The sequence below is a fragment of the Artibeus jamaicensis genome, unplaced genomic scaffold (genome assembly GCF_021234435.1).
Source record: "Artibeus jamaicensis isolate MK-2021 breed Jamaican fruit bat unplaced genomic scaffold, CSHL_Jam_final scaffold_1964, whole genome shotgun sequence".
NCBI lineage: Eukaryota > Metazoa > Chordata > Mammalia > Chiroptera > Phyllostomidae > Artibeus > Artibeus jamaicensis.
The window spans coordinates 32329202-32352280 of NW_026522030.1; the positions used below are offsets into that span (position 1 = coordinate 32329202).

The 23079-nt window shown below is 43.0% G+C and overlaps 1 protein-coding gene across 3 annotated transcripts in view; it reads right to left on the minus strand.

Annotated features, from left to right (window-relative positions):
- Nucleotides 1–20251: 20251 nt before the first annotated feature.
- Nucleotides 20252–23079, minus strand: part of PCSK5 (proprotein convertase subtilisin/kexin type 5) — a 419085-nt gene continuing 416257 nt past the window's right edge. For all 3 annotated transcript variants that reach the window (XM_053656428.1, XM_053656427.1, XM_053656429.1), the window contains one exon: nt 20252–21074. In XM_053656428.1, the coding sequence (XP_053512403.1) occupies nt 20671–21074 (404 nt within the window). In that variant the 3' untranslated portion in view covers nt 20252–20670. The remainder of the gene's footprint in view (nt 21075–23079) is intronic.

Genomic DNA, 23079 nt, shown 5'->3' on the forward strand with positions numbered 1-23079 from the left:
GGTCTTTTGCCCTGAGGTGGGTCTCTTGTAGGCAGCATATGTGTGGGTCATGCTTTCTTATCCATGCAGCTATTCTGTGTCTTTTGATTGGAGCATTTAATCCATTTACATTTAAGGTTATTATTGATAGGTACTATCAATAGTATTATTGATAGGCTTATTCATTGTCATTTTTGTACCTGTGTTCCTCTCTGTCTGTCTCTTTTCCTTCCTTTCCTTAAAGCAGTCCTTTTAGTATTTCTTGTAGAGCTGTTTTGGTGGAGGCATATTCTTTTAGACTTCTTTTGTCTTGGAAGCTCTTTATTTGGCCTTCTATCTTGATTGAGAGCCTTGCTGGGTAAAGTAGCCTTGGTTGTAGGCCTCTGGTTTTCATTACTTGAAATATTTCTTGCCATTCTCTTCTTGCTTGGAGTGTTTCCATTGAGAAGTCAGTGGCTAACCTTATTGGGGCTCCCTTGTATGTTATTTCTTTTTTCTCCCTTGCTGCCTTTAAGATTCTCTCTTTGTCTTAGAATTTTGCCATTTTGATGATGATGTGTCTTGAAGTGGACCTCCTTGGGTTCCTCTTGAATGGGACTCTGTGTGATCCCTGGATTTGTGTGACTTTTTCTTTTATCAAATTAGGGAAATTTTCTCTCATTACTCTTTCAAATATGTTTTCTATCCCTTGTTCTTCTTCTTCTCCTTCTGGTGCCTTCCATAAGGCCCTCTGCCCAGTCTTGGGTTCGCTGCCAAGCTGGGTGTGAAGCAGACCAAGCTGTTGTGTCTACTGGATTCAGAGCCTCAGGCTGTACCTCTCAGTTCTCCTGGGCTGGCAACCACAGAGTCCTTAGTTGGGGCCCTTTGTCCTCTGCACTCTCTCCGCAAACTCTATGGAACAAGTGTCTCCTGGCACCCCACCTTGCTTGGCCAGAAAGGGAGGGGGTTGAGGGTCTCAGCTCTTTCCCCAGGACCCCTCAGCGCCTGGGGCTTCCAGATAGTCTGAGGAGGGTGGACTGGAAGCCGGGAGCCGATCTGAGGACTGGGCACCGACCTAGAAACTCTGTGCGCACATCATGGCACACTGCGTGGTGTGTATACCTTCTGCTCTTGTGTTTGTCTGGGTCCCCTGGCCAACCTCTGCCAAAGAAACCTAGGGATGGAGCAGCACCATGCTGGGTGCTGGACCCAGAACGGTGTGCAAGGCTGAAATCTCCTCTGCTCCCCTCTGGTTGGGTCTCTTGGCAGGTCCGGGCCCAAAAATCCTAGGGAGGGAGCTTTCTGGGCGCTGAACGTTGGCCTAGGCACCCTCAGGCACTCGCCCAGATACACTGCCTGTCGGGCGACTAGTTTCCCAAATTGCGCGCAGGCTGAAATTCCTTCCACACCTCTTTGCCTGGGCCACTTGGCCTACCTGGAGGAAAAATCCCAGGAGGGAGCCGTCCGGGCGCTGAACGCTGTCCCAGGCGCCTTTAGGCACTCTCCCAGACACAGTTCCTACCAGGCGCAGGACCTCCGAACTATGCACAGGCTGAAATCACCTCTGCTCTCCTCTGGTTGGGCCACTTGGCAGGTCCCGGCCCAAAAATCCTAGGGAGGGAGCCATCTGGGCGCTGAATACTGTCCCATGCGCTGTTGGGCTCTCGCCACTGGGCGCTGGTTCCCCTACCCTGCACCGGCTGTTTCTCCCTGTTCCGTCCCAGAGACTACTGTACCGCTGCTGTCTCCCTACCGTCTGGGTCCTCAGTGACTGATGAGGTTTCTGGTCTCTTATTTTCATATATGCTTGGCAACTGCTGGGTTGCTGGTTTCACCTCCTCCGATCAGACAGGTTTCTCTCCCTTTTGTACTAGGAACTGGTATCTGCTCCGTCCTAGTCCATCGCCATCTTGAAAGCCCTCTCCACAGGTAAGTTTAATACGAGCGAGGTGTGGGAGACAGGAAGGAACCTAGCAAGGCCCATTTGGTAAAAAATCTCCCTGTGTCCCATTTCAAGATGGCCCAGCAGAGAGCTGCTTACTAAACACTAATTCAAGCATCTCCTTGTAAATGGCCTGCCTTCCCCGTGTCCTCCTAGACCTCAGCTTCGCCTTCCTTAGTCCAAAATGAGATTTATACCTAATTTTGCCTCACTGTCTTTAGAATGTTCATGCTTAATATGACTTCCCTGTGCACATGTATTAACACTTGATTTTCTCCTGTTAATCTGCCTTATGTTATCTTGGTTATTAGTCCAGCCAGAAGGAAACATTTTTTTTCCCTCCGGCACATCTGCAACCCAGACCTAAGCCTCATGTGTTGCCATTTGGGTTGTGAATCTAACTGGTTGCTTGTAACAAAAACAGATTTTGGCTGATTTAAGCAGAATTTATTGGGAGAATCATGGGTAGCTCAGAGTGGATGGGAAGGCTGGAGACTGGGTGAGAAAAGGGGACCTCTACATCCACAGGTCAGAACCAGAGCCAGTAGCACACCACAGGGCCAGTTCATTGAGGACAGTGCCACTGGTGCTGAGCACGGATGCTAGAAATTTACACCAGATGCCACCAGAACCACATCCTACACATGATTAGCATCTGATTGGCTGAGCTTCAGGCTCCTATTCACGTATTAGTTGCAGGGTGGGGAGAAAACTGAGTACCTGGTTGTTTCAGCTTCTGTACGGAGACATGCTTTTTCACCAAGACTTATGTTGGGGTGGGGGGGGGCTCTGCCCACAGAGCCTTGCCATCAGCCACTGGTGAGAATAAGTACAAAGACCTGATCTGCTTGGGGAGGAAAGGTGGCTGATATTCAAAAGGAGAAGGGCCTTAAGCCTGTTCCTCAATGGGCTTTTACTGGGTTCAATTTGCACAGGAATATAGGTAAAGCTCATCAATCATTGTCAGGGAGTGAGGATCAAACAATAGACAACATACAAAGAACTCTGAGGGCTTATTCTGAGTCAAGGTCAGTTAGCTAAAGGGCCATAAAACTTTCGGAAACAAACTCATTTTATGCTTGGACCCTTATCAGCAAATTGAGGGCATTCTTAGCAAGGCAGGTTTCACAGGACTTTAAACATTCTCTCTTAGGCCTTATCATCCTGGAGAACCGCCCAGTCCTGCCCAGGGCTACACCACCTTCCAGCATTGTTTCAGGCTTAAGTCAGGTGGGGGAAGTAAGGCAGTCAAGAGATTAGGAGACGACTTGCAGACAGAATGAGGACTCAGGCTACTCAAAGCTGAGGGGTGAGGGTTCATCCCCCCTTTTTTCTATAGTCCCCCAAGTCCTTCCCTGATGGCCCCAACATGACCATGCCTGTCTTCGGTCATCCCTCCCTTGAGGAATCTTACCTGTCATTGGCTAACCGGTCACTTGCCGGGTGCCAAGCAGGATGAAGTGCCAAAGGGGACAGAGCCAGCACCTCTGCTGGGAAGATAAGCTTTGTCTTCTTAGTGGCTTAGGGTCCCAAGGTCACTCACTCAGCTTTAGCCATGGGGGGGGGGGGTGGTTACAGCTTCCGAAACCAGGCAGGGCAGTTCCCAACAGACTTAAACAGTGGGAAATAAATCCCTAAACTTAAGGAAGGGTCAGAAAACTGGGCAGTTACAATAAAAGGACAAACATCTAGTACCATTATCTAACTTGGAAGGAAATTATAATCTTCTGAGTGCCTGTTGTCTATTCAGTCCTTCAGCCATTTGTAAAACCATTTCTTATACTGTTAAGACCGCAGGCAGCAAACACAAGGCCCATGGGCCGAATTCGGCCTCCACCTTGTTTTATCCAGCCTGGCACCTTGTTTCTACCCAGCGGCTGTACCAAGCTCTCGCTTAACTGTTAAGGAGCAGTTACGTTTATACAGTCCTGAAATTATATTCAGCCCTTTGAGGGCAACCAGAGGCTGATGTGGCCCCCAGTGAAAATGAGTTTGACACCCCTGTGTTAGACTGTTCCAGAGACTGATAAAACTTTCTTTTTAATCTGAAGAAGAAATTAAAATAATCTAGTGTTTTCCTTTTATTCTTGGTTTGCAGCAAGCTAGCACTAATGTTCAGTCACAGTCGCTCTAATAATCCCCTAGAATTGTGATTTTGGAAATGTTCTACAAAGATCTGAAGGCCTCTTGGAAGTGCCCTGGGTAAAGGGCAAGCAAAGGAATCACTGTTCCTTCCCACTCTACTTACTTTAAGGCAGTCTCTTAACTTTTGTTTTTTAAAAATTTTGTTTATTAGAGAAAGGGTCAGGGAGGGTGAAAAAGAGGGAGAGAAATACCAATCAGTTGCCTCTCATATGCACCCCAACCGGGGACCAAACCCACAACTCAGGCATGTGCCCTGACTGGGAATAGAACCAGTGACCTTTTGCTTTGCAGGTCAGTGCCCAGCCAACAGAGCAACACTGGGCAGGGCCTCTCCTCTGTGGGTTCTACTGAAGACTACACCGACTAAAGGCCTCCACTGCTAAGTAATGCTTAAACTTCTGTTTGAATTGATTAGCTCACTTGCCTCCTCCTCCCTCCAGGTTCCCATTCTTTATTTCCTTGTTGACAGCTTCATTTCGTACACATAATAGCACCATAAGCACTTTTCAGGAAGCAAATGGATATAAATCCCAACAGAGTTGTTCCTGCTGGGGCATTGGGGCATTTCCTGGAGCAGCTTCCAGTGGGACCCAACTGAACAAAGACCTGCTGCTGAGTCACTCACGGGAAGTTTTGGCTGCGGGCCTCTGCGGGCCTCTGGGCTTTCCGAGTATTTCCCATCGCTGCCCCGGGGGTTGTTTTGCTTACCCATTTGCTGGTGTTTCAGATTTGTTAAAGTTTTCCCACCCAGTGCAGTGTTCCTGTCAAATGAAGTGTTTTTGTTTTTGTTTTTATTATGTTTTTGATTCTATCTCCTGAACCCAACAAAACCTAATACTAGTATTCTCAGGTTTCCCCCATATTTCAAAACCAGGACTTTTGCCTGACCTTAGCCTAACCAGGTAGGCCTGTTCACTACTGTTCCCTATAGATTTAATGTGAACACTTTTTTGAAGTTTTAGAAGATGGGAAAAAGTGCAATTTTGGATTCTGCCCTTTTGGAACATTGATTTTCCCTCCTTTTCAGGCAGTCTTGCAAAGGAGTGGATAATATAAAATATCTTACTGCAGCAGCTTAACTACACTGAGCACATCATTCATGTTCTTCGTAAGAACACCGTTTCAGATGTCAAACACATAACTAGGTGCACACTGAACATTCAGAAGAACAGTACATTCCCCGAAGTAATGAGAGATTCAGGATGTAAGTGACTACATTCTCACCATTTCATCTACTGCCCAGCGGTAAGTTTTAGAGTTTGTAGCAACAGCAGCTTCGATGTGCTTTTATTTACGTCACTTCATGGTTCTCCACAATCAGTGTGAGATATCGAGCTAGATGTTATTACCACACTTCAGGTGAAGAAACAAAGTCAAAAATAACGCAGTGACTCAAACTGTGTAGGTAGAAAACATCGGAGCTGAGTGCGGAACTCGGGTCTTTGGCCTGTTTCAGGAGGGAAGCAGTAGACTCAGGCTTAGCTGCCTGGCGCTGTTGAAGTTGTGCGCATGGGACCCTGGGAGCTGTGGGTGGAGGGGCAGTGGACGAAGACCATCCCGACGCCCACCAATTGGCACCTTTTACAGGACCTGGCAGCTCGTCCTTTGCTTGTCTCTGGTCTCTACTGGCCGGAGTGTGTCAGGCTCAAGGATACAATTGGCAAAGCTGAACTCAAACCTTTGGCAGAGGCATCAAAAAACCAGAAAGTTCACAAACACATACACCTTATCAACCTGACAACTGTGGGCAGGGACGAGGTCAATGACTCTGGAGCAATCGGGACGTGACAACCCAGTACACAGACTGGACCAGGAGAGAGCTAATGTGCAGGGAGAGGGCCCAGACTTGGGCTCTAAGACCCTGGCAAGCTCCTTGGGCTATGTTACTTCACTGGCATCCACCTTTTTTTCTTCCTGAAGAGTTCATCATACACAGATTCTCCACAGCAAATGCGTGATCCCTAGTAATCTGCAAACTCTGATTGGTCCAGACTCCACACCCTTGCTCATTTTCTTCCTATTCCCTCACCTATCCATAGCCCACTCATCTGTAAAGTCATGTGAATATGGAACTCTTCGTCAGAGTCCTGGGAGAGCCTGCCAAGGGTAAAATCTTTGCAGTAGACGATGCCAAATCCCCCAGATTCCAATACTAGGTCCTAAAAAATTCAGGTCATGCTAAGAGAATGTGACACGCTCTGCCCGTCTCCCTCCTCCTACTTACAAAGGAGTGGGGTCGCAGAGGGGAGATTCCTTTGGAGATAAATATCAGTGTGTCCTGTCTGTCCTCTTCAAGAGTATCCGTCAGAGCTTATGTCCATTGGGAGGAGGGATAAAAGAATTGTGTGAGGAGCTGTAGCTAGATTGGCTTCAGACAACAGAAAGAGAGAGGGGAGGTGGCACTGTCACCCTCAGTGAAGGGGGAGAGGGAAGGAGGCAAATGTGTGTCCTTTACATGCACCAGATGTGGCTTGGAGCCATCCCTGAAAGAGACAGTAGCCTGGAACGGTGAAGTGACCCCGAGGGCAGAGGAAGGATTTCCAGAAGCCCAGGGTCTGAAGAACCTAAAGTAGCCTTTGGGTGCACCACAGACACTGCAATTGAATTGCCCCAGAAGACAAAATTCAGACAGAGGCTCTACTCTAAGCTCAGCAAGCTCAGGGTCAGCCAGGTAAGGCTGGGCTCTTTCCCTTAAATCAAGGCTTTTAAAGGTGTGTGTTATCAAATGAGTGGATTCTGAGCACCTTAAAAATAATATCTTAGAACATGTTAAAAGATAGGTAATTTGGGTATTTCCTGAAACTTTTGCTTCAGGTTTATGAATAGGTGTTGGTGTACATTTTATTTTCTCTTATTGTGGATTGCAATCAAAAGAGGTTTAAAAGCCCCTATTTTTGTGTGCTCTCCCTGTGTTTGGTCCTGGGGGATTAAGCAGCTGCAGTTGGGAGATTAGGAACCCGACCTCTGGAGCTGGTTTCTGTGCTGATTGTTCCTCCCCTTTGGGGCTTAGTGTCTTATCTGTGAAACACTGGGTAACAACAGTGCCTGCCTCATGGGTTGTTGTGATTAAAAGGATTAAACAACCTATCTAAGCAAAGTGCTCTTTTTTAAAAATTTTAATTTATTTTAATTGTTGTTCAAGTAGTTTTCTGTCTTTGATTGCCAACCCAGCCCCGCTCCCACAGTGCTCCCCACCTCCCTTCCATTTCCAACCCCCTTAGTTCTTGTCCATGTGTCCTCCATACTTGTTCCTGCAAACCCTTCCCCCCTTTCCCCTGAAATTCCCTCCCTTCACCCCTCTGGTCACTGTCAGCCTGTTCTCTGTTTCAGTGTCTTTGGTTATATTTTGCTTGCTTGTTTGTTTTGTTGTTTAGGTTCCTGTTAAAGGTGAGATCATATGGTATTTGTCTTTCACTGCCTGGCTTATTTCACTCAGCATAATGCTTTCTAATCCCATCCACACTGTTGCAAAGGGTAGGAGCTCCTTCTTTCTTTCTGCTGTGTTGAATTCCAACTATGTATATGTACCATAGTTTTGGGATCCATTCATTTGGGCATCCATTTTGATGGGCATCTAGGTTGCTTCCAATACTTGGCTGTTGTAAATGGTGCTGCCATGAACATTGGAGTGCAAAGGTTCTTTTGGATTGGTGTTTCAGGGTTCTTAGGGTATAATCCTAGCTCATTTCTTTTAAAGATTTTATTTTTTAGAGAGAGGAAAAGTGAGGGAGAAAGAGAGGGAGAGAAACATTAATGCACGAAACATTAATCAATTGTCTCCCAAATGCAACCTGACCCGGTGTGGAACCCAGGCACGTGCCTTCAACAGGAATTGAACAGGAAAACTTTAACCCTTCTGTTGGACAATGCACAACCAAATGAGCCAACACTGGTCAGGGCCAAAGTGCTTTTAATAATACCTGAAGAATTGTCTGTACTTGAAAGATGCTAATTATTGTTGTAATGGTGTTCTCCTGGCCAAAGTTAACATGGTAACTTGCTGCCATCTTGAAATGACACAGCAAATTTTTCCCTATGTTATACAGGGTGGGGCAAAAGTACATTTACAGTGTTAGTATGGAAAATAATACAATCATTAGTAAACAATAATACAGGAATAAACTCTGTTTCTTGGACTCACAACTGTACACCTACTTTTGCCTCACCCTATGTGCAGAGTCCAGTTTTATTCATTTGTAGGCAATGATTTCTATGAGCAAATAGGCCCTTCACAAATATTTATGGGACAAGGGACACTCTGCTATGTGCTAGGGGTACGAAGTGGAATAAGATGATGTCCTCAATGTTGAGAAACATAGTCTCCCAGAGAAATTCCGATTTATTTGACTTCATTTCCATCACCCTCATGTGGTTCCTGGTATTAGATCTCCAGGAAATATGTGCTGAACGCATTTCCATGGAAGGAACCAGGCTCTCCTTACCTCACCAGACACAGTAACAAAAGGAGCATGATGTCCCTTCACCTTTCCTGGTACCTTGAAGATGTGGAGGAAAGAACAGCATAGGAGACTTTTCTGCAGATGCCAAAGGTCTCTAAAAGTCTACATTTGAGGAAAGATGAATTTGTTCTTGTACACATCTTCTGGTGTCCACTTTATCAAGTGTATTGAAAAAAATGTTCAGGAAAAAAATGAGAAAGAAACCATGGCTCCAAATGACAGAGAAGAACCTTGCAGGTTTCTTCTGTCGTTGCAGCTCAGAGCAGCTGGCAAGCCAGCAGGAAAAAAGAGCAGGAGACTCGGTGTGCCCCGCCCCCCCCATTCCCCACGTTCTCCATTCTTCAGCTACATAAACAGAGTTCTGATGTCACAAGCGGAGAAGGTCAGGCTGGGTGAGCACAGCCAGCACATCCTCCTGCCTGCTCCTACGCGTTAGAGTGTGGCAAAGGCTTCTACAGATCAACAGAAGGTAGTTTGTTTTTTTGTTCTTGTTTTTAGCCCAGAGGCTGTAGAAACCAGGAAAACTTACAGAAAATAAAAACAACTGATTGAGGACAGTGTAACCGCCTCCCCGTCTATTGCCCTGGACGGAGTGTATAGAGCTGCACATAGGTGAGGCCCAGTGTCAGAGTGTGTGTGTCTGTATTTATTTGTTTGCTTTGAATTTTATAAGTTTATTCGAGCCAAATTGATGACAATTCTGGGAAGCAGGATCTCAAACGCTCTCGCGTGTGTCTTTTTGAAAGGGCCAACAGTAGAAGTTCACACATCGTTGTTTCGCACCTTACACGCTTACAATATACAAGGCACAGCCGTGTGCATTATCTCAAGTGTGACCAGGGACACACAGAGCTAAGATGGAAAGGAAGATGTCTTGCATTTGAAGACCAGCTCTCTTTAAATTAACCCTTTATGTCTTGAAAAGAAATTCTTCCTCTCCCATATCAAGCCATCTTCCTCAGTGTTTTCCTTCTACCTAAAAAGCATTTGCTTTATAGATCTTGAAAAGCTCTTCATCCCTTTTCCCCAAACCTGCCACTTTTGGTATCTAAATTTTTTGACCCCCTTGGGGGTTGAGGTAGATGCAGTAGCTGATGCATTTTGCAAGCCTCCTGGTGCTCTGAATATATTACAGTCACAGTCAGCTTCATGGGTGGGCCTTTCGGGCAGTTGCAGAGGTCCTGATGCTTTGGAAGGGTCTCATATTTAGTTCAATGCTCTGCTTCTGCCATCTTTAAAGTCTCAGTAATGTTTACATTGAGCACCACAAATCATGCAGCCACCTCTGACTGACCCAATTGGTTTCCTGAGAAACTACATCCCACTGGCTGGTCTGAGAATATTCTTTGATTTCTCCCAGTTTCTCCAGTGTAAGTGGCATGCCTGCCTAGAATGGATTACAGGTGGACAGGGAAATAATAACATTGATGTATCTTATTACAGTTTACAATGACATTTACATGCATTATTTCTTTTCATCCTCACAAGAAAATGTCAAGAGGCAAGCCTGTTTAAGGCCATTAGAAATCCATCTACAGAGGATGAAACTGATTTGATAGACAAACATGTCTTTAAAAGTGAAAAGTCAACAGAAACCCTGGACAGAGAAATTATCCAGATGTTATACAGCTGTGCTGCAAAGGAAGTTACAAAGGCAGTAAAGGACTCAGCATGGAGTATGGCCAAAGGGATCATGGGGGAGAGAGAGAGAGAGAGAGAGAGAGAAATGGCTCTCAGCACATCCTTGAAGCATCAGGCACAAAGATCCTTCATGATCCCTCGCAGTCTAGGAATAAGAAGTCAGCTGAAAATGCATTTGTCAAGGATTTTTATCTGCCTAGTCACTTCTTGATTAGCAATTTGATTTGGTGTTTGTCCATTAGTTTCAGGAACAGGTCAACACTGAAAACCTTGCTCAAGCCACCTTTATAAATTTACTATCCAGGGGACAGGAATCTGGAACTCAGACCAAATACCACCTTTTGACAATTCTGCAGCACTCGGATTGTGGGTTTTTACTTGCTTCAGCTAATTGTGGTTTTTTTCCCATCATTTTATTTTATTTTATTTATTTTTTATTTTATTTATTTATTTTTTTATTATCTTTAGAGGGGAAGGGAAGGAGAGAGGGAGAGAAACATCAACGTATGGTTGCCCTTCCTGCGTCTCCTGCTTGCAGCTGGCCTGCAGGGAACTGGTCTGCAACCCAGGCATGTGCCCTGACTGGGAATCGAACCGCGATTGTCTGGTTCGCAGGCCTGCGCTCAATCCACTGAGCTACACCAGCCAGGGCTGTTTTTTTTTTTTTAATCTTATTGATTTGAGAGAGAGAGAGATCAATTTTTGTTCCACTTATTTATGTGTTCATTGGTTGATTCTTGCATGTTCCCTGATGGGGACTGAACCCAGGACCTCAGCATATTGGGTTGATGCTCTAGCCGACTGAGCTATCTGGTCAGGGCTCCACCTGGTTGTCTTGACTTTCTTTTCTCCTGCCCCATTTGCACAGCTCCGGTTCCAGTGTAGCATCTGAAGCTCAGGCCACCGTGGGTGCTGCACATGTGGGCTGGCTGGATTTGACGGAGGAGCATGATGAGCTGTGGCTTTGTCCTTTGGATGCTGCTATTGGTTTTTACTCCAGAGTTCAGACAAGGCCTGCTGCCCCAACTCTATTCTCATGCCACTTTTATTTTTTTACTTATTTCTTAAAATATTTTATTTACTTTTATTAGAGAGAAGGGAAGGGAGAGAGAAGGAGGGAGAGAAATATCAGTGTGTGGTTGCCTCTCACCCCCCCCCCCCCCCCCCCCCACACACACACACAGAGGACCTGGCCCACAACCCAGGTATATGCCTTGACTGGGAATTGAACTAGTGACCCTTTGGTTTGCAGGCTGGCACTTAATCCACTGATCCACACCAGCCAATGCTCACACCACTTTTAAATCCTGTATTGTAAGGGTTTTCCTACATGGATTAAAAGTAAAAAACGACCTAGAGAAAGACTGGATTGCTGCCCTCCTTCCTTTTCCAGTGTTCTCAGCGCACTCCTAAGATCACCTATGGCTTTGTGGCCGAACTCTTAACTCTTAAATTTGAGTTTTTTAAGACTTGGGGAGGAAAAAGGGACTTTCTGTAGAAGCTTGAATTTTCTTGGACAATCAAGGTGTAAATAGGATTTCTATTAAGAAACTGTTCTGCTCTGATTTGTGTAGTGGCTCAGGGGGCTGGGTGTCATCCTGCAGGCTGATAGGTCGCTGGCGTGATTCCTGGTCTGGGCACATGCCTGAGTTGTGGGCCAGGTCCCTGGTTGGAGGCATGTGAGATGCAACCAATTGATATTTCTCTCTCACATTGAAGTTTGTCCCCTCTCTTTCCTTCTCCCTCTCTTTTCTTCTCTCTAAAAAATAATTAAAATCTTTAAAAAATAGAAAAGAAAGAAACTGTTCTACTGGGGTGGAACTATGGTTGCTTTTTAGACAATAGATGTCCTTGAAGGTCAGGCGTTTGGCCAACATGTTTATTGAATGTATGGCTCTTTAACTAAGACTTCTATCACTTCAGTAAAGATCAAATTTAATTTTCTCCAGGTTTTGGAAAAAAAATCACTGTTTGGGTTTCTGAAAGAACAATCTCCTGTTTCTCTGTCTTCTGAGAAATCATGTAAGAAAATCCAGTTAATGATCTGGTTACTTAAAACCACTCCTTGGAGTGTTATTTGCTTTGCCAAGAAGAAAGCCTTGTGAGCAAGCACTGAGGGTGTGTCTTTGGTTCCAGATTAAGCGTACAGGGCAAGTTTTGTACTTTTCCTCCCATGTAATCTTACTTCACAAATCCCTTCAAAATAGTAGGCTTCTGGGAGGGAGACTATTAAGCTGCTTTCACTGCTAGTAAAATGATATGGGAGGTAGTAGGGGCAGTTAGTACTTATGGAGCCCTTCTGTATATCGGCCCATTGTGTATGTCTCATTTATTCCTCATGGCAATTTTGGCAGGGCTGGAGTTCAAGTTTCCCACACATAGCAGAGAATCAGAGCACAGTAACTTGGCCAAGATTCCAAACAAGAAAGAGTCAGACCTAGAATTCCATTCTAGGAATCTTTACTTCCCCAACTTCTGGTATTTCTGTGATGTCAAACTACCTTTATATACAAATGAATACAGGAATGGTGGATCCAATCAGAGTGCTCTTATCAAGATAAAAAAGTAAAAGACCTTCATAATTAGGAATAGTTTATGAATGGATGGAATGAAATATAAGATGTATTGTTGGAATTGAAGTAAGGACAAAGTTTGTCAAGCTGATATTGAGCCAAAGTTGTTTTTATTTTTTTAATTTAATTTATTTATTTTTGGAGAGAGGGGAAAGAAAGGAGAAAGAGACAGAGGAAAATTGATCAGTTGCCTCTCCTGTGTACCCTGACCTGGGGACCGATCGAACCCGCAACCCAGACATGTGGTCTGAATGGGAATTGAACTGGTGATGCCCAATCAACTGAGCCACACTGGTCAGGGCTGAGCCAATGTCATTTGACGTATGTGGAAGTTTCCCACTTTTTAGGCTCACCAGTGCTTTGAGAACAGGAGCACAAGAAAGAAATGATGTAGGACGAGAAGCTACTTTCTGTAGCTTTGTTTATCTGGCCTCTAATAACTTATCACATGTAGTAGAAATTAACCTGTGATTTCAAGTTCAGGTGAAACGTGCTTGCCACTGTACAGACCATAGGCAAGTCGCTACAGAGACTTGCTGCTCACTCTTACTGAGTTCTGCACACCCTTTTATTCTCCCAAACACTTCCTTCAACTTTTCTCCCAAAATATCACAGATGCAATTGCTTTTCCTAACAGTCTCGCATTCCAATGCTCTTATCATTTTCCTTTTCCCTGAATTATTGCTTTGCTTGGATTCTCCTTAATTTTGTGGTTACTTGTACACATGTCTTGTTTTCAATATTGAGCTCTTTGAGGATAGATGATGTTGTTTATCTTTGCTTCCTGCAGTTTAGCTTGCATAATTCACATAGGTGTTTAATTTCAGAAATACTCTTGAAATGGTAGTACACATAAACTTTTATTTCTAGCTTATTTTTACATGGAACAATCATAGCACATTTTGTATAGTCTTTATAAACTTATTTGTAAAGTGTCATGAAGTAGTTCTAAATTATAAACAAAAATGAACTTTTTATTGTGAACACTTTGGTTCTGCTTATATTTTCCAGCAAGGAATTATAATTGAAATAGAACGCACATTGAAAAGACACGTTTTGCTAAATCAATTTCCAAAAGAGTTTTGTGGACTGTGGTAGTCAGAGTCCTCAAACGGCCCCTCACGATTTCTCACTCTAACCCCAGGACCCTGAACATGAAGAGGTATCCTGCCTACGATTATGTTGCCTCACAGCCAAAGGGAGATTCGGGCCTAATCTCATGGCATGAGCCCTTTCTTATAAAAGCAGACTTTTCTCCTGCTGGTAACGAGAGGACAAGTCGAAAGATTCTGAGCATGAAAAGGATTCGGTGTTTCTAATGTCAGCTTGAAAGGAACAAGGAGGGACATTCACAAGACCAGAGTGTGGCTTCTCAGATCTGAGAGTGACCCTCAGAGTGATCTGAGAGTGACCCTGACCCACAGCCAGGAAAGAAGGCAGCGATCTCATTTTAATAGCCACAAGAAACCAAATTCTGCCAGCAACCTGAGTCCTCAGAGCTCCCTGGTTGACACCTTGATTTTGACCCTAGGGGACCTTAAGCAGAGGACCCAGTCAAGCCCACCTGGACTTTTGACCTATGGAACTGTGAGATAATAAACGGATACTATTTTAAACTGTTAAATGTGTGGTTGGTTGTTATGCAGTAATAGAAAATGAATGTGCTGGCTTACTACTCTATAGCAAGTATGTAATACATGAAATTGTCCATATCACTAGAGGCAGCAGTGAATAATGCTGCAGAATTGTGTGCTATGTTAAAAGCCTTTGCTAAGACAATATTGATTAAATTTGTTTTTCTTTGAATGCTGATGGGAATGAGCAAACAACAATAATAATAATTTTGTGGCCCTCTGAAAAAAAGACAGGAAATTCTTGGTGAGAGACATAATATTGAGAAATTAAAAAAAAAACAATTACAGAAGAAGAGATTCTATGTAAAAAGAGTGGTGCGTTGAGGGGGCAACTTTGCCAGCAAGTCCCCTCATCCACCACGGATAAAAGTAAACTACCAAGACATGATCTGTTGGGGAGGAGAGATGGCCAATCTCTCAGAGGAGAAAGGCCAGGAGCCCCTTCCTCAATGGCTTTCATTGGGTTGTAAAACACAGGAATACAGGTGGCAAGGATCAAACAGTAGATAACATTTCAAAGAAATCTGAGGGCTTAGTCTGAGTCAGTGTCTGTCAGGAAAGGGGGTTGCAGAAACTTTGGGAGACATACTCATTTTTTGCTCAGACCCTTATCATATGAATGAAAGCACTCTTAGCAAAGCAGGCTATAGGAATTCTTTCCTAAGCCCAAACACGCCAGATCTTGCTCTAGCCGGAGGGGGCTGCACTGCCTTCCCCATCATGGGTTTTTAGGCTTAAGTGGATTAGAACTAGGAAGCACTTCTCCAAGACAGAAATGGAGACTTGGCTATGTCAGAATAGCCGAGGGCGAGTGTCCACCACTTTCTCTCCGTTGCAGCCCCCTGAGTCCTTCCATGGTGGCCTCCCAGGTGATTGTGTCTGGCTTAGGTCACCCCTTCTCTGAGGAGTCGTACCCATCATGGACTATTTGACCATGCGTTGGGGGCAGGGGATGAAGCAGAAATAGCGTTGCTGCCAGAGAGAAGCTTTGTCTCCTTAGTGGCTCGCATTCCAGAGGTCACTCACAGCCTTAACCATGGGGGCCAGTTACAACTCCTGAAACCAGGCAGAGAAGTTCCCAACAGTGTGTTGAATCTGATTTGTCCCAGTTTATGAAAGCCATTGTTAATTTTTTAGAAATTATTTAAGTTGGTTGTTAGATACAGCTATTATTAAAATTTGTTATAGGATTAAAAAATCATATTAAAAACTCAGGGAATAAATATCCAAAACTCATCACTCCCTAGTTATTTTATATTTTATTATGAGCTATGCTATTGAGGTTATTTATATTGAATGCATATATACTATAGAAAAACTGTCTAATGGTTCACTTTACATTTCTTTCCATCCCGTCATTAAGTGACATCACAGCTGAAGCTTGACATTGGCAACGATGGGAGTATTTATACAATGGAAGCTGTCAAATGCCTTTTCTGAGCCAATAAGATAACAGAAGTTTTCCGAGACCTGAATCAGAGGTAGGGCCTTTTCCCTATTGGATGTGAACCCAAGAGGAGGTGAAGTCTGGCACACTGGCAGCCATCCTGCCAGTGTGAGGAGTGACCTCCTGTGAGAACGGAGCCAGCATAAGAAAAGATAGATGCGAGAGACAGCGCTGAACCAATCCTGCTGCCATGGTGTGAGCCCTCTTTCCAGCAGCACCTGATTCCACTTCTAGCCCTAGACTTTTTGACTACGTGAGCCAATAAATTCCTTTTGCATTTAAGCTAGTTTAGATTGTGTTTTCTATCACTTATAATTAAAAACAGCCAAAAGGATACAAAAGTTCGCATCAGGTCCAGAGTCACTCCTGGCCACCAAAAAGTCGTGACTGATAAGAATAACTTAGAGGAATGGTAATCCTCCCGACTTCAGTCTTGTTCTGTCCCTATATTATTATTCTGTGTTTGACTAACATGTATTTACTTTATTTAAGGATTTAATAAGCCTTATATACATCATTTTCCTTGCAGGCTGAGATCACAATGAACACTTAGAGGCATTCTTTAGGCTCTCTAACAGTAACCCGGCCCTCTCCTCCTCTTGTTTGGTACCCAAAAGCTTTTATTTTGGGCAGCAAAGCCCCAGAAGATGAGTCATGATTCCCTAACCTCCTCACAGTCATTTCCTGACCCTTTAGCAGATGGAGTCAACCCTTGAATAACTTGGGGGAAAGGGGTACAAACTCCCTCAAACTTGAAAATCTGCATATAACTTTTAATTCTACGGTAGGCCCTGCACATCCGAGGTTAGTTTAACCCATTGATGTGAAACTCACAGATACAAAGAGCCAAGTGTATTTACTGGAAAAAAAAAATCCACGTACAAGTGGATCCATGATGTTCGAACCTGTGCTGTTTAAGGGTCGACTGTACTACTCTCAAGTGTAGGCATGTATGCTTGTGTCTTGCTTTTTAACAACAGCAAAAAAAAAAAAGTTTAAAAAGTAAAAAGAAAATAGAAAAGTCTATAGAATAAGGATATAAAGAAAAAATATTTTTGTACACCTATACAATGTGTGTTTTACGCTGTGTTATTACAAAAGAGTTGAAAAGTTAAAAAATTAAAAGTTTATAAAGTAAAATAAGTTGTGGGAGGCTAAAGTTAATTAGTTACGTCCTAGGTCTTCACGGTCACTCCCCACTGACCCACTCACTGACACCCCCAGGGCAGCCTCCTGATCTGCAAGCTCCCTTCATGGTAAGTACCTGAGCGAGTCAGGTGCACCACTGGGTTTTTACTGTAACTTTTATGTGTTTAGGTACACAAATGCTATTGCTGTAATTATCTACAGTATTTAGTACTATAACATGCTGTATAAAGTTATAGCCTAGGAGCAATAAGCTATATCACACAGCCTAGGTGTGTAGTAGGCTGTACCATCAAGGTTTGTGTAAGGGCATTCTATGATATTTACACAATTAAATGGCCTAAGACACATTTCTCAGAAAGTATCTCCTTCATCAAGTGGCGCTCGATTGTACTAGTGCATACAAACTGCTCAGAAATAGTCTGTTAAAACATCCCCATAGAATTATCTGGTCTTGATTTAATTTTATTTCCAATTTTAAAATAATGAACTGGAACCCTTTTGCCCAGCCTTTTGATGTATTTCCAGTCCACAAGGATGCTCTTAATATTTCCAAGTTATCTGCAAACAGAAAACCAAAACGCGACTATGTTTTCCAAGCACATATTCACCTATTTAGACTTTTGCTAGCAGAGTATTCAACTGCAGTCTGAGAATAATGTGACGTGACTAAAAACAAAGAAAAGATGTCAAACTGAACCAATGCACAGCATGAGCCTTCTTTTCAGCTCACATAGAGCAAGAACATAATTTTTCTTAATGTTTAAGGTCATCTTGACCTAATTTAATCCTTCACTGTGTATCATAAACACCTATTTTTGGAAAATGATTTTCAGGCTACACAAAGAAATGTCAAACTCTGTCAGAGCTTCAGAATTATCAGGAGAGATGAAAGTATAAACAAAATTACTTATTTTTACAGGCTACCTTTGTAATTACACAGCAAGAGATGAGAAATTCTTCCATTGATATAATGGCTATCTTACATGTATTTTTATTTATTTCCAAGAATTACAATGGGAACTAACAGAGATTCAAAATATTTTAAAGAAATGGTTTTAAATGATCAAAAATCTTGAAAGTATTTTGTATCTGTGTGTGGTACACATGGTCTTTTAAAATTTTTAAAAAATTAGGTCAGCAAAACCACAGTCTAATGATCAATTCTGGCCCATCATCAGTTTTTGTACTGCTATAAAGATATGCATGGTTTTTGTATTTTTAAGTGATTAAAGAAAAAATCAAAAGAAGAATAACGTTTTATGATATGTAAAAGTGATCTTAAATCCAAATTTAGCATAAAGTTTTATTGGAACACATCCCACCCGGTTGTCACAGGTGGCTTCATTCATGCCACAGTGGCCGAGCTGAGTAGTTGTGCAAAGCCTCGAGGATCTACTATCTGGCCCTCTCCAGAGAAAGTTGGCCAACCTTTATGAGCTTTCCCCTAAAGGAACACTGACGCCCTGGCTGGTGTGGCTCAGTTGGTTAGAGCATCATCCCATAACTGGAAGGTTGTGGATTCAATTCCCAGTCAGGGCACATGCCTAGGTTGTGGGTTCAATCCCTGGTCCCGGCACAGGGGCATGTGATTCCCCCCCGCCCCTCACTCCCGCCAGCTCCTGACACAGATGATACCTGGTCTAGCACTGATCTCCAGCAGTCCGGGCATGTACGGGTGTGTATGGTCATGCATGGGGCATGTTGTACCAACCATATGATGTTTCTTTCTCTCCCTCTCTCTTTAAAAGCAATGAAAAAAAAATGTTCTTGGGTGAGGATTAAAAAAATTAAATGAAAAAAGCAACACCAAAGCCTTCCATAAACTGCAGACTCCCTCACAGAGATTTCTTGTGTCAGTGACACATCATGTTTTAAAAAAGAATTTAAAAAATGCACAAGTTTAGTAAAGATAATATAGTTACCATATCACAAAATAAAAAGGCATGCCTTTATTTGGTTTAGAATGTTTTTTTCCTACTTTATGCCAGTGTAGCATAATGATTAAGAACATATCTAGGGTCATTCTTTTTCCTTGAATCTTGATTAGCTTTCTGTGACCTTAACCTCTCATAAGCCTTGAGTTTCCTGTAGAAACACAGTGATAATGGTACCAATCACATGAAGTTATGGCGGTATTAAGTAAGGTGATCTCTTTTGAAAGGTATGATTAACTCAGTACCTAGCACTTAGTAGGTGTGCACTAAGTTTTTTAATAATTACCATCATCATCGGAAAATATCACTTTCTAACCAGAAGTGGTTTTCCGCTCCTGGTACTACCTGTAACTTGTGTTTTTACAAGGAAATCCATAAAGCCCTACTTAGGTAATTTCACACAGCAGGGTCCCTCTCTCTGTATTATGTACAGAAAAATTGTCCTAGGTGCATGAATTCAAGCATGTACTTGTCAGGAAAATGGAAAAAGGGAGGCCTAAAATATCTAGAAACAAAAATCATAGGGACAAAAAGTGTTGGAAGGCTGGGCAACAGCTGGATTAAGCTCATATGCAGAAAGTTGGGATTTATCCAAGTGAGAGTCCATTCCCACTTTTTCTATGGGGCATCCACAGTTTTTTTTTTTTTTAAGGTTTTATTTATCTTTAGAGGGGAAGGGAAGGAGAGAGGGAGAGAAATATCAATGTATGGTTGCCTCTTGTGTGTCCCCTACTGGGAACTGGCCTGCAACCCAGGCATGTGCCCTGACTGGGAATCGAACCATGGTTGCTTGGTTCCCGGGCCCGCACTCAATACACTGAGCTACACCAGCCAGGGTATAGTTCTGTAACAGGCTATCCATGAAAGCTGTCTGAATTAGTAGCTAATGTCTCTTTTTAGAGTTTTGTTCATTTTATCCATTTTATGTTAACAAGGCTATTTTGTTTTTATTACTTGATGGCTTAGTTGATGTTTCCAGGGAGATGTGCTGTTAGAAAATCTTGAGGGTGTAATGCTGCAGTTCTTGGAAAGTTAGCCATTTCCTCCCTATCTATCAGGTTTGCTGTTCTCTCCTCCCTGAGCTTCCTTTGCCCTTGGGAGCATGATGACTCTGGATTAACGCAGACAAATCAGAGTCCAGCAAACACACGATTCCTCAGCTGTGATGCTACCTGCTTTTCCTTTCCTCGTCTCTAAACAGATTGTGACCGCCTCAGCAGAAGTGGTCTCTTTTGCTTACCAGGGGCGATCTGGGGGCAATTGTTAAATGGTTGAGGAGAACCTGCTTTAGCTGCCTACAGAGAACGAATCTCTGCCTGAAGAGAAATATCAGGGGAGAAAAATCCCCCAAAACCAACAACTCTCCCATCTCCTCTTTCCCCCAAATCATTTACAGAAATATCAGAATTCCAGAAGGCAGTAGACATCTCATAATGCAGCCACGAAACAGATTTTTTATAGGTCTGCTTTTGGAAAAACAAATGACATAAAGCAGTTTGTATGAATCTTATTTTACTTCCTGTGTTTTGTATTTTGACATTGTTTTTAGGAAAATCCCTCCAGATTTTATCCTTGTTCCTCAATTATGGTTGAACAATTCTGGTGTATTGGGTTTAGTCACTCAAAGGAAGAACAAAACACTTCAGCATTTTTATATAATGTAGTTGGAATCATGGTGAAGAAGATGAATACAAACACCCACACGTCAACCTAGTGTGTGAGGATAAAACCCAAAACTGTAAGGGTCACACTCATGCCTGTGAGGGGAAGGGGTGGGGTGGCCTCTGTTACTGGTATGAGTAGCTCTCATCATCGTATTCCAGCTCATCTTCATCATCATCATCTAGCAGCCCATACTTAAATTTCCGGTAGACAGTGCCATCTTGGCCCATGTAGACTATGTCATCATCATCATCCTCATCATAGTCGCGGTCCCTGTACTCAATCACTTGATCCTCTTCAAAGCTGGTGCTCTCACGATAGTTGCTCTTATAGGAGTAAGACTTGCTTGGGTTGGCCAGCTTTTCATAGCCCGACTTCTCTGCTGGCTGAGCTCGGCCCCGAGATTTCCTCCAGACAATCACAGCTACCCCAAGAAGAAGCACCAGCATAATGAAGGAGCTGATGAGCAAGGCCGTCTTGGAATGCTCAGAAGCAGACTTGTTCTCTCTTGCTGGAAGGATGCACTCATCTGTTGGAAGATGATGCCAAAGGAAGACGGGAGAGAGAAAGGATGAGAGAGAAGATGAAATGGGAGAAATTAGTTTCTGAGGTCAAGAACTTCACATTTATCTTTTAAATCTAAAATGGTGGAGTCACTCTCTGATTTTCTTAAAGAGCACACCACTCCGCAGAGCTGTGGTGAGGGCTGCATGAGAGTCCCAGTCTATGTCAGATGCTGCCATCAAACCCGTCTGGAGTGAAGGTCATTGAGATTCAATGAGAGATCTCCAAAGGGAGAAGATGCAAAGGGAGCCCCCTGCATCCCCATACTGGGTCAGCTGCTAAGTGTCCAGCTTTACCAATTGATTCTTCTATTTCTCTCCTGAGAAAAATATTCCATCTTGGGCCATGATTCACTAAATGCCAAATAACTAACTGACTTTTGCTAAGACTTGAGACTTTTCCCCAGCTACTCTTAAACCTGGTCCAACATGATTGTGCCACTGTTCAAAGACAGAACATTGTTTATAACACCATTGACTCATTTCTGTGTGGTACCTTAGATTTACTTAAGTCACAATGTTGCTTGACAGTTAAGAAACTGAGGCCCATTGAGATGCAGTAAATTTTCACATTGTCACAGCTAACAGTTTGTTTATGGAACAATCAGAATTCAAACTCAGGGAGCCTAACTTCATGATATAGTCTGAAGATGTTAGGATAAAACAGTTTGACAACTGTTTTTGACTTTTTGGCATTCTGTGGCCTTATTCTAGTGGGCAGGGGAGAGAAGTACCACCTTTACAATTCTATCGTCATTATGATTGCAGACCTTGAGAGCTCTGCCTGTCATTCATCAGCCTCTGTTTCGATGCCTTAATTGAGAAGCTGGACTAAAAAAACTGCCACAGAAGGAAAGATTAAGCCATAATTTCAGTGATGAGTTCATTTTTCTTACTTTTCACCCATTTATTCAAGTGGTATGACTTGAGTAAGCTGCCTAACTTTTTTTTCTCTTTACAATTTTATTTATTTATTTATTTATTTTTAACTTATTTTTTAATTTATTTTTTTATTGATTATGCTGTTACAGTTGTTCTATTCCCCCCTTCATTCCCCTCCACCCTACCACCCCATCCCCACCATTCCCCCCCTTTAGTTTATGACCACGTGTCTCAAGTTCTTTAGATTCTATATTTCCCATACTATTCTTGCCCCCCCCATCTATTTTCTATCTACCGTCTGTGCTACTTATTTTCTTTTTTAACACACCCAATGGGACTGCAAAAGAAAGTATAAGAGAACTAGAGAAAAAAACGAGCATGCCACATTGGATGTACAAGCTGAAATACACAGTTTTTCATAAATGTTTTCAGAGCCATCTGAGTCTTCCTCCAGGATTATTTTATGAGAGATTCTAGGTACATTGTACATACTAGCTTAATGATGTGATACTGCTGCCAACTATTTTAAGGGCAGTTATTTTTGCTTATTAGATATTGGCTGGTTACATCTGATTCATCACCACTGTATCTTCCTCTTTTCGTTAGTGGTAAACAAGTTTTCTGTTTTATTGCAACTTCCATTCTCATGAGATTTTGCCCATTAAGTTAGTTTCTTTTCTAAAGCAACAGCACTATCATTATGGCTTTCATTAGCAATACAGCACAGAATTTTTCCCTGGAGGAAGTATTAAAGCACCAGAGGAATGGATAAGCAATTTGTGTGTGGTACTTGGAGATAAATACTGCCTGAGGCAGAAGAATCAATAAAAGACCTTTTGAGGTTGGTTCAATTACTAGGGCACCCTATGCAATCACGTCTTACTGCCCTACAGTCTTAGGTCTGCAGAGTCAGGGGCGGCCCCTGTGATCCAGCCTCAGTAAAGAATGAGTAGGTAATCGAGAGTGTTTAGACTTTTGCAGGGTTGCCCCAGGTGGATCTTTCCTGAGGCCTTTCCACAGAAGGCCCAGGAAAGCTAACTAGTTTTTAGTGAGAACAATCTTACAGAAAATCTGCAGCCAACATGCACA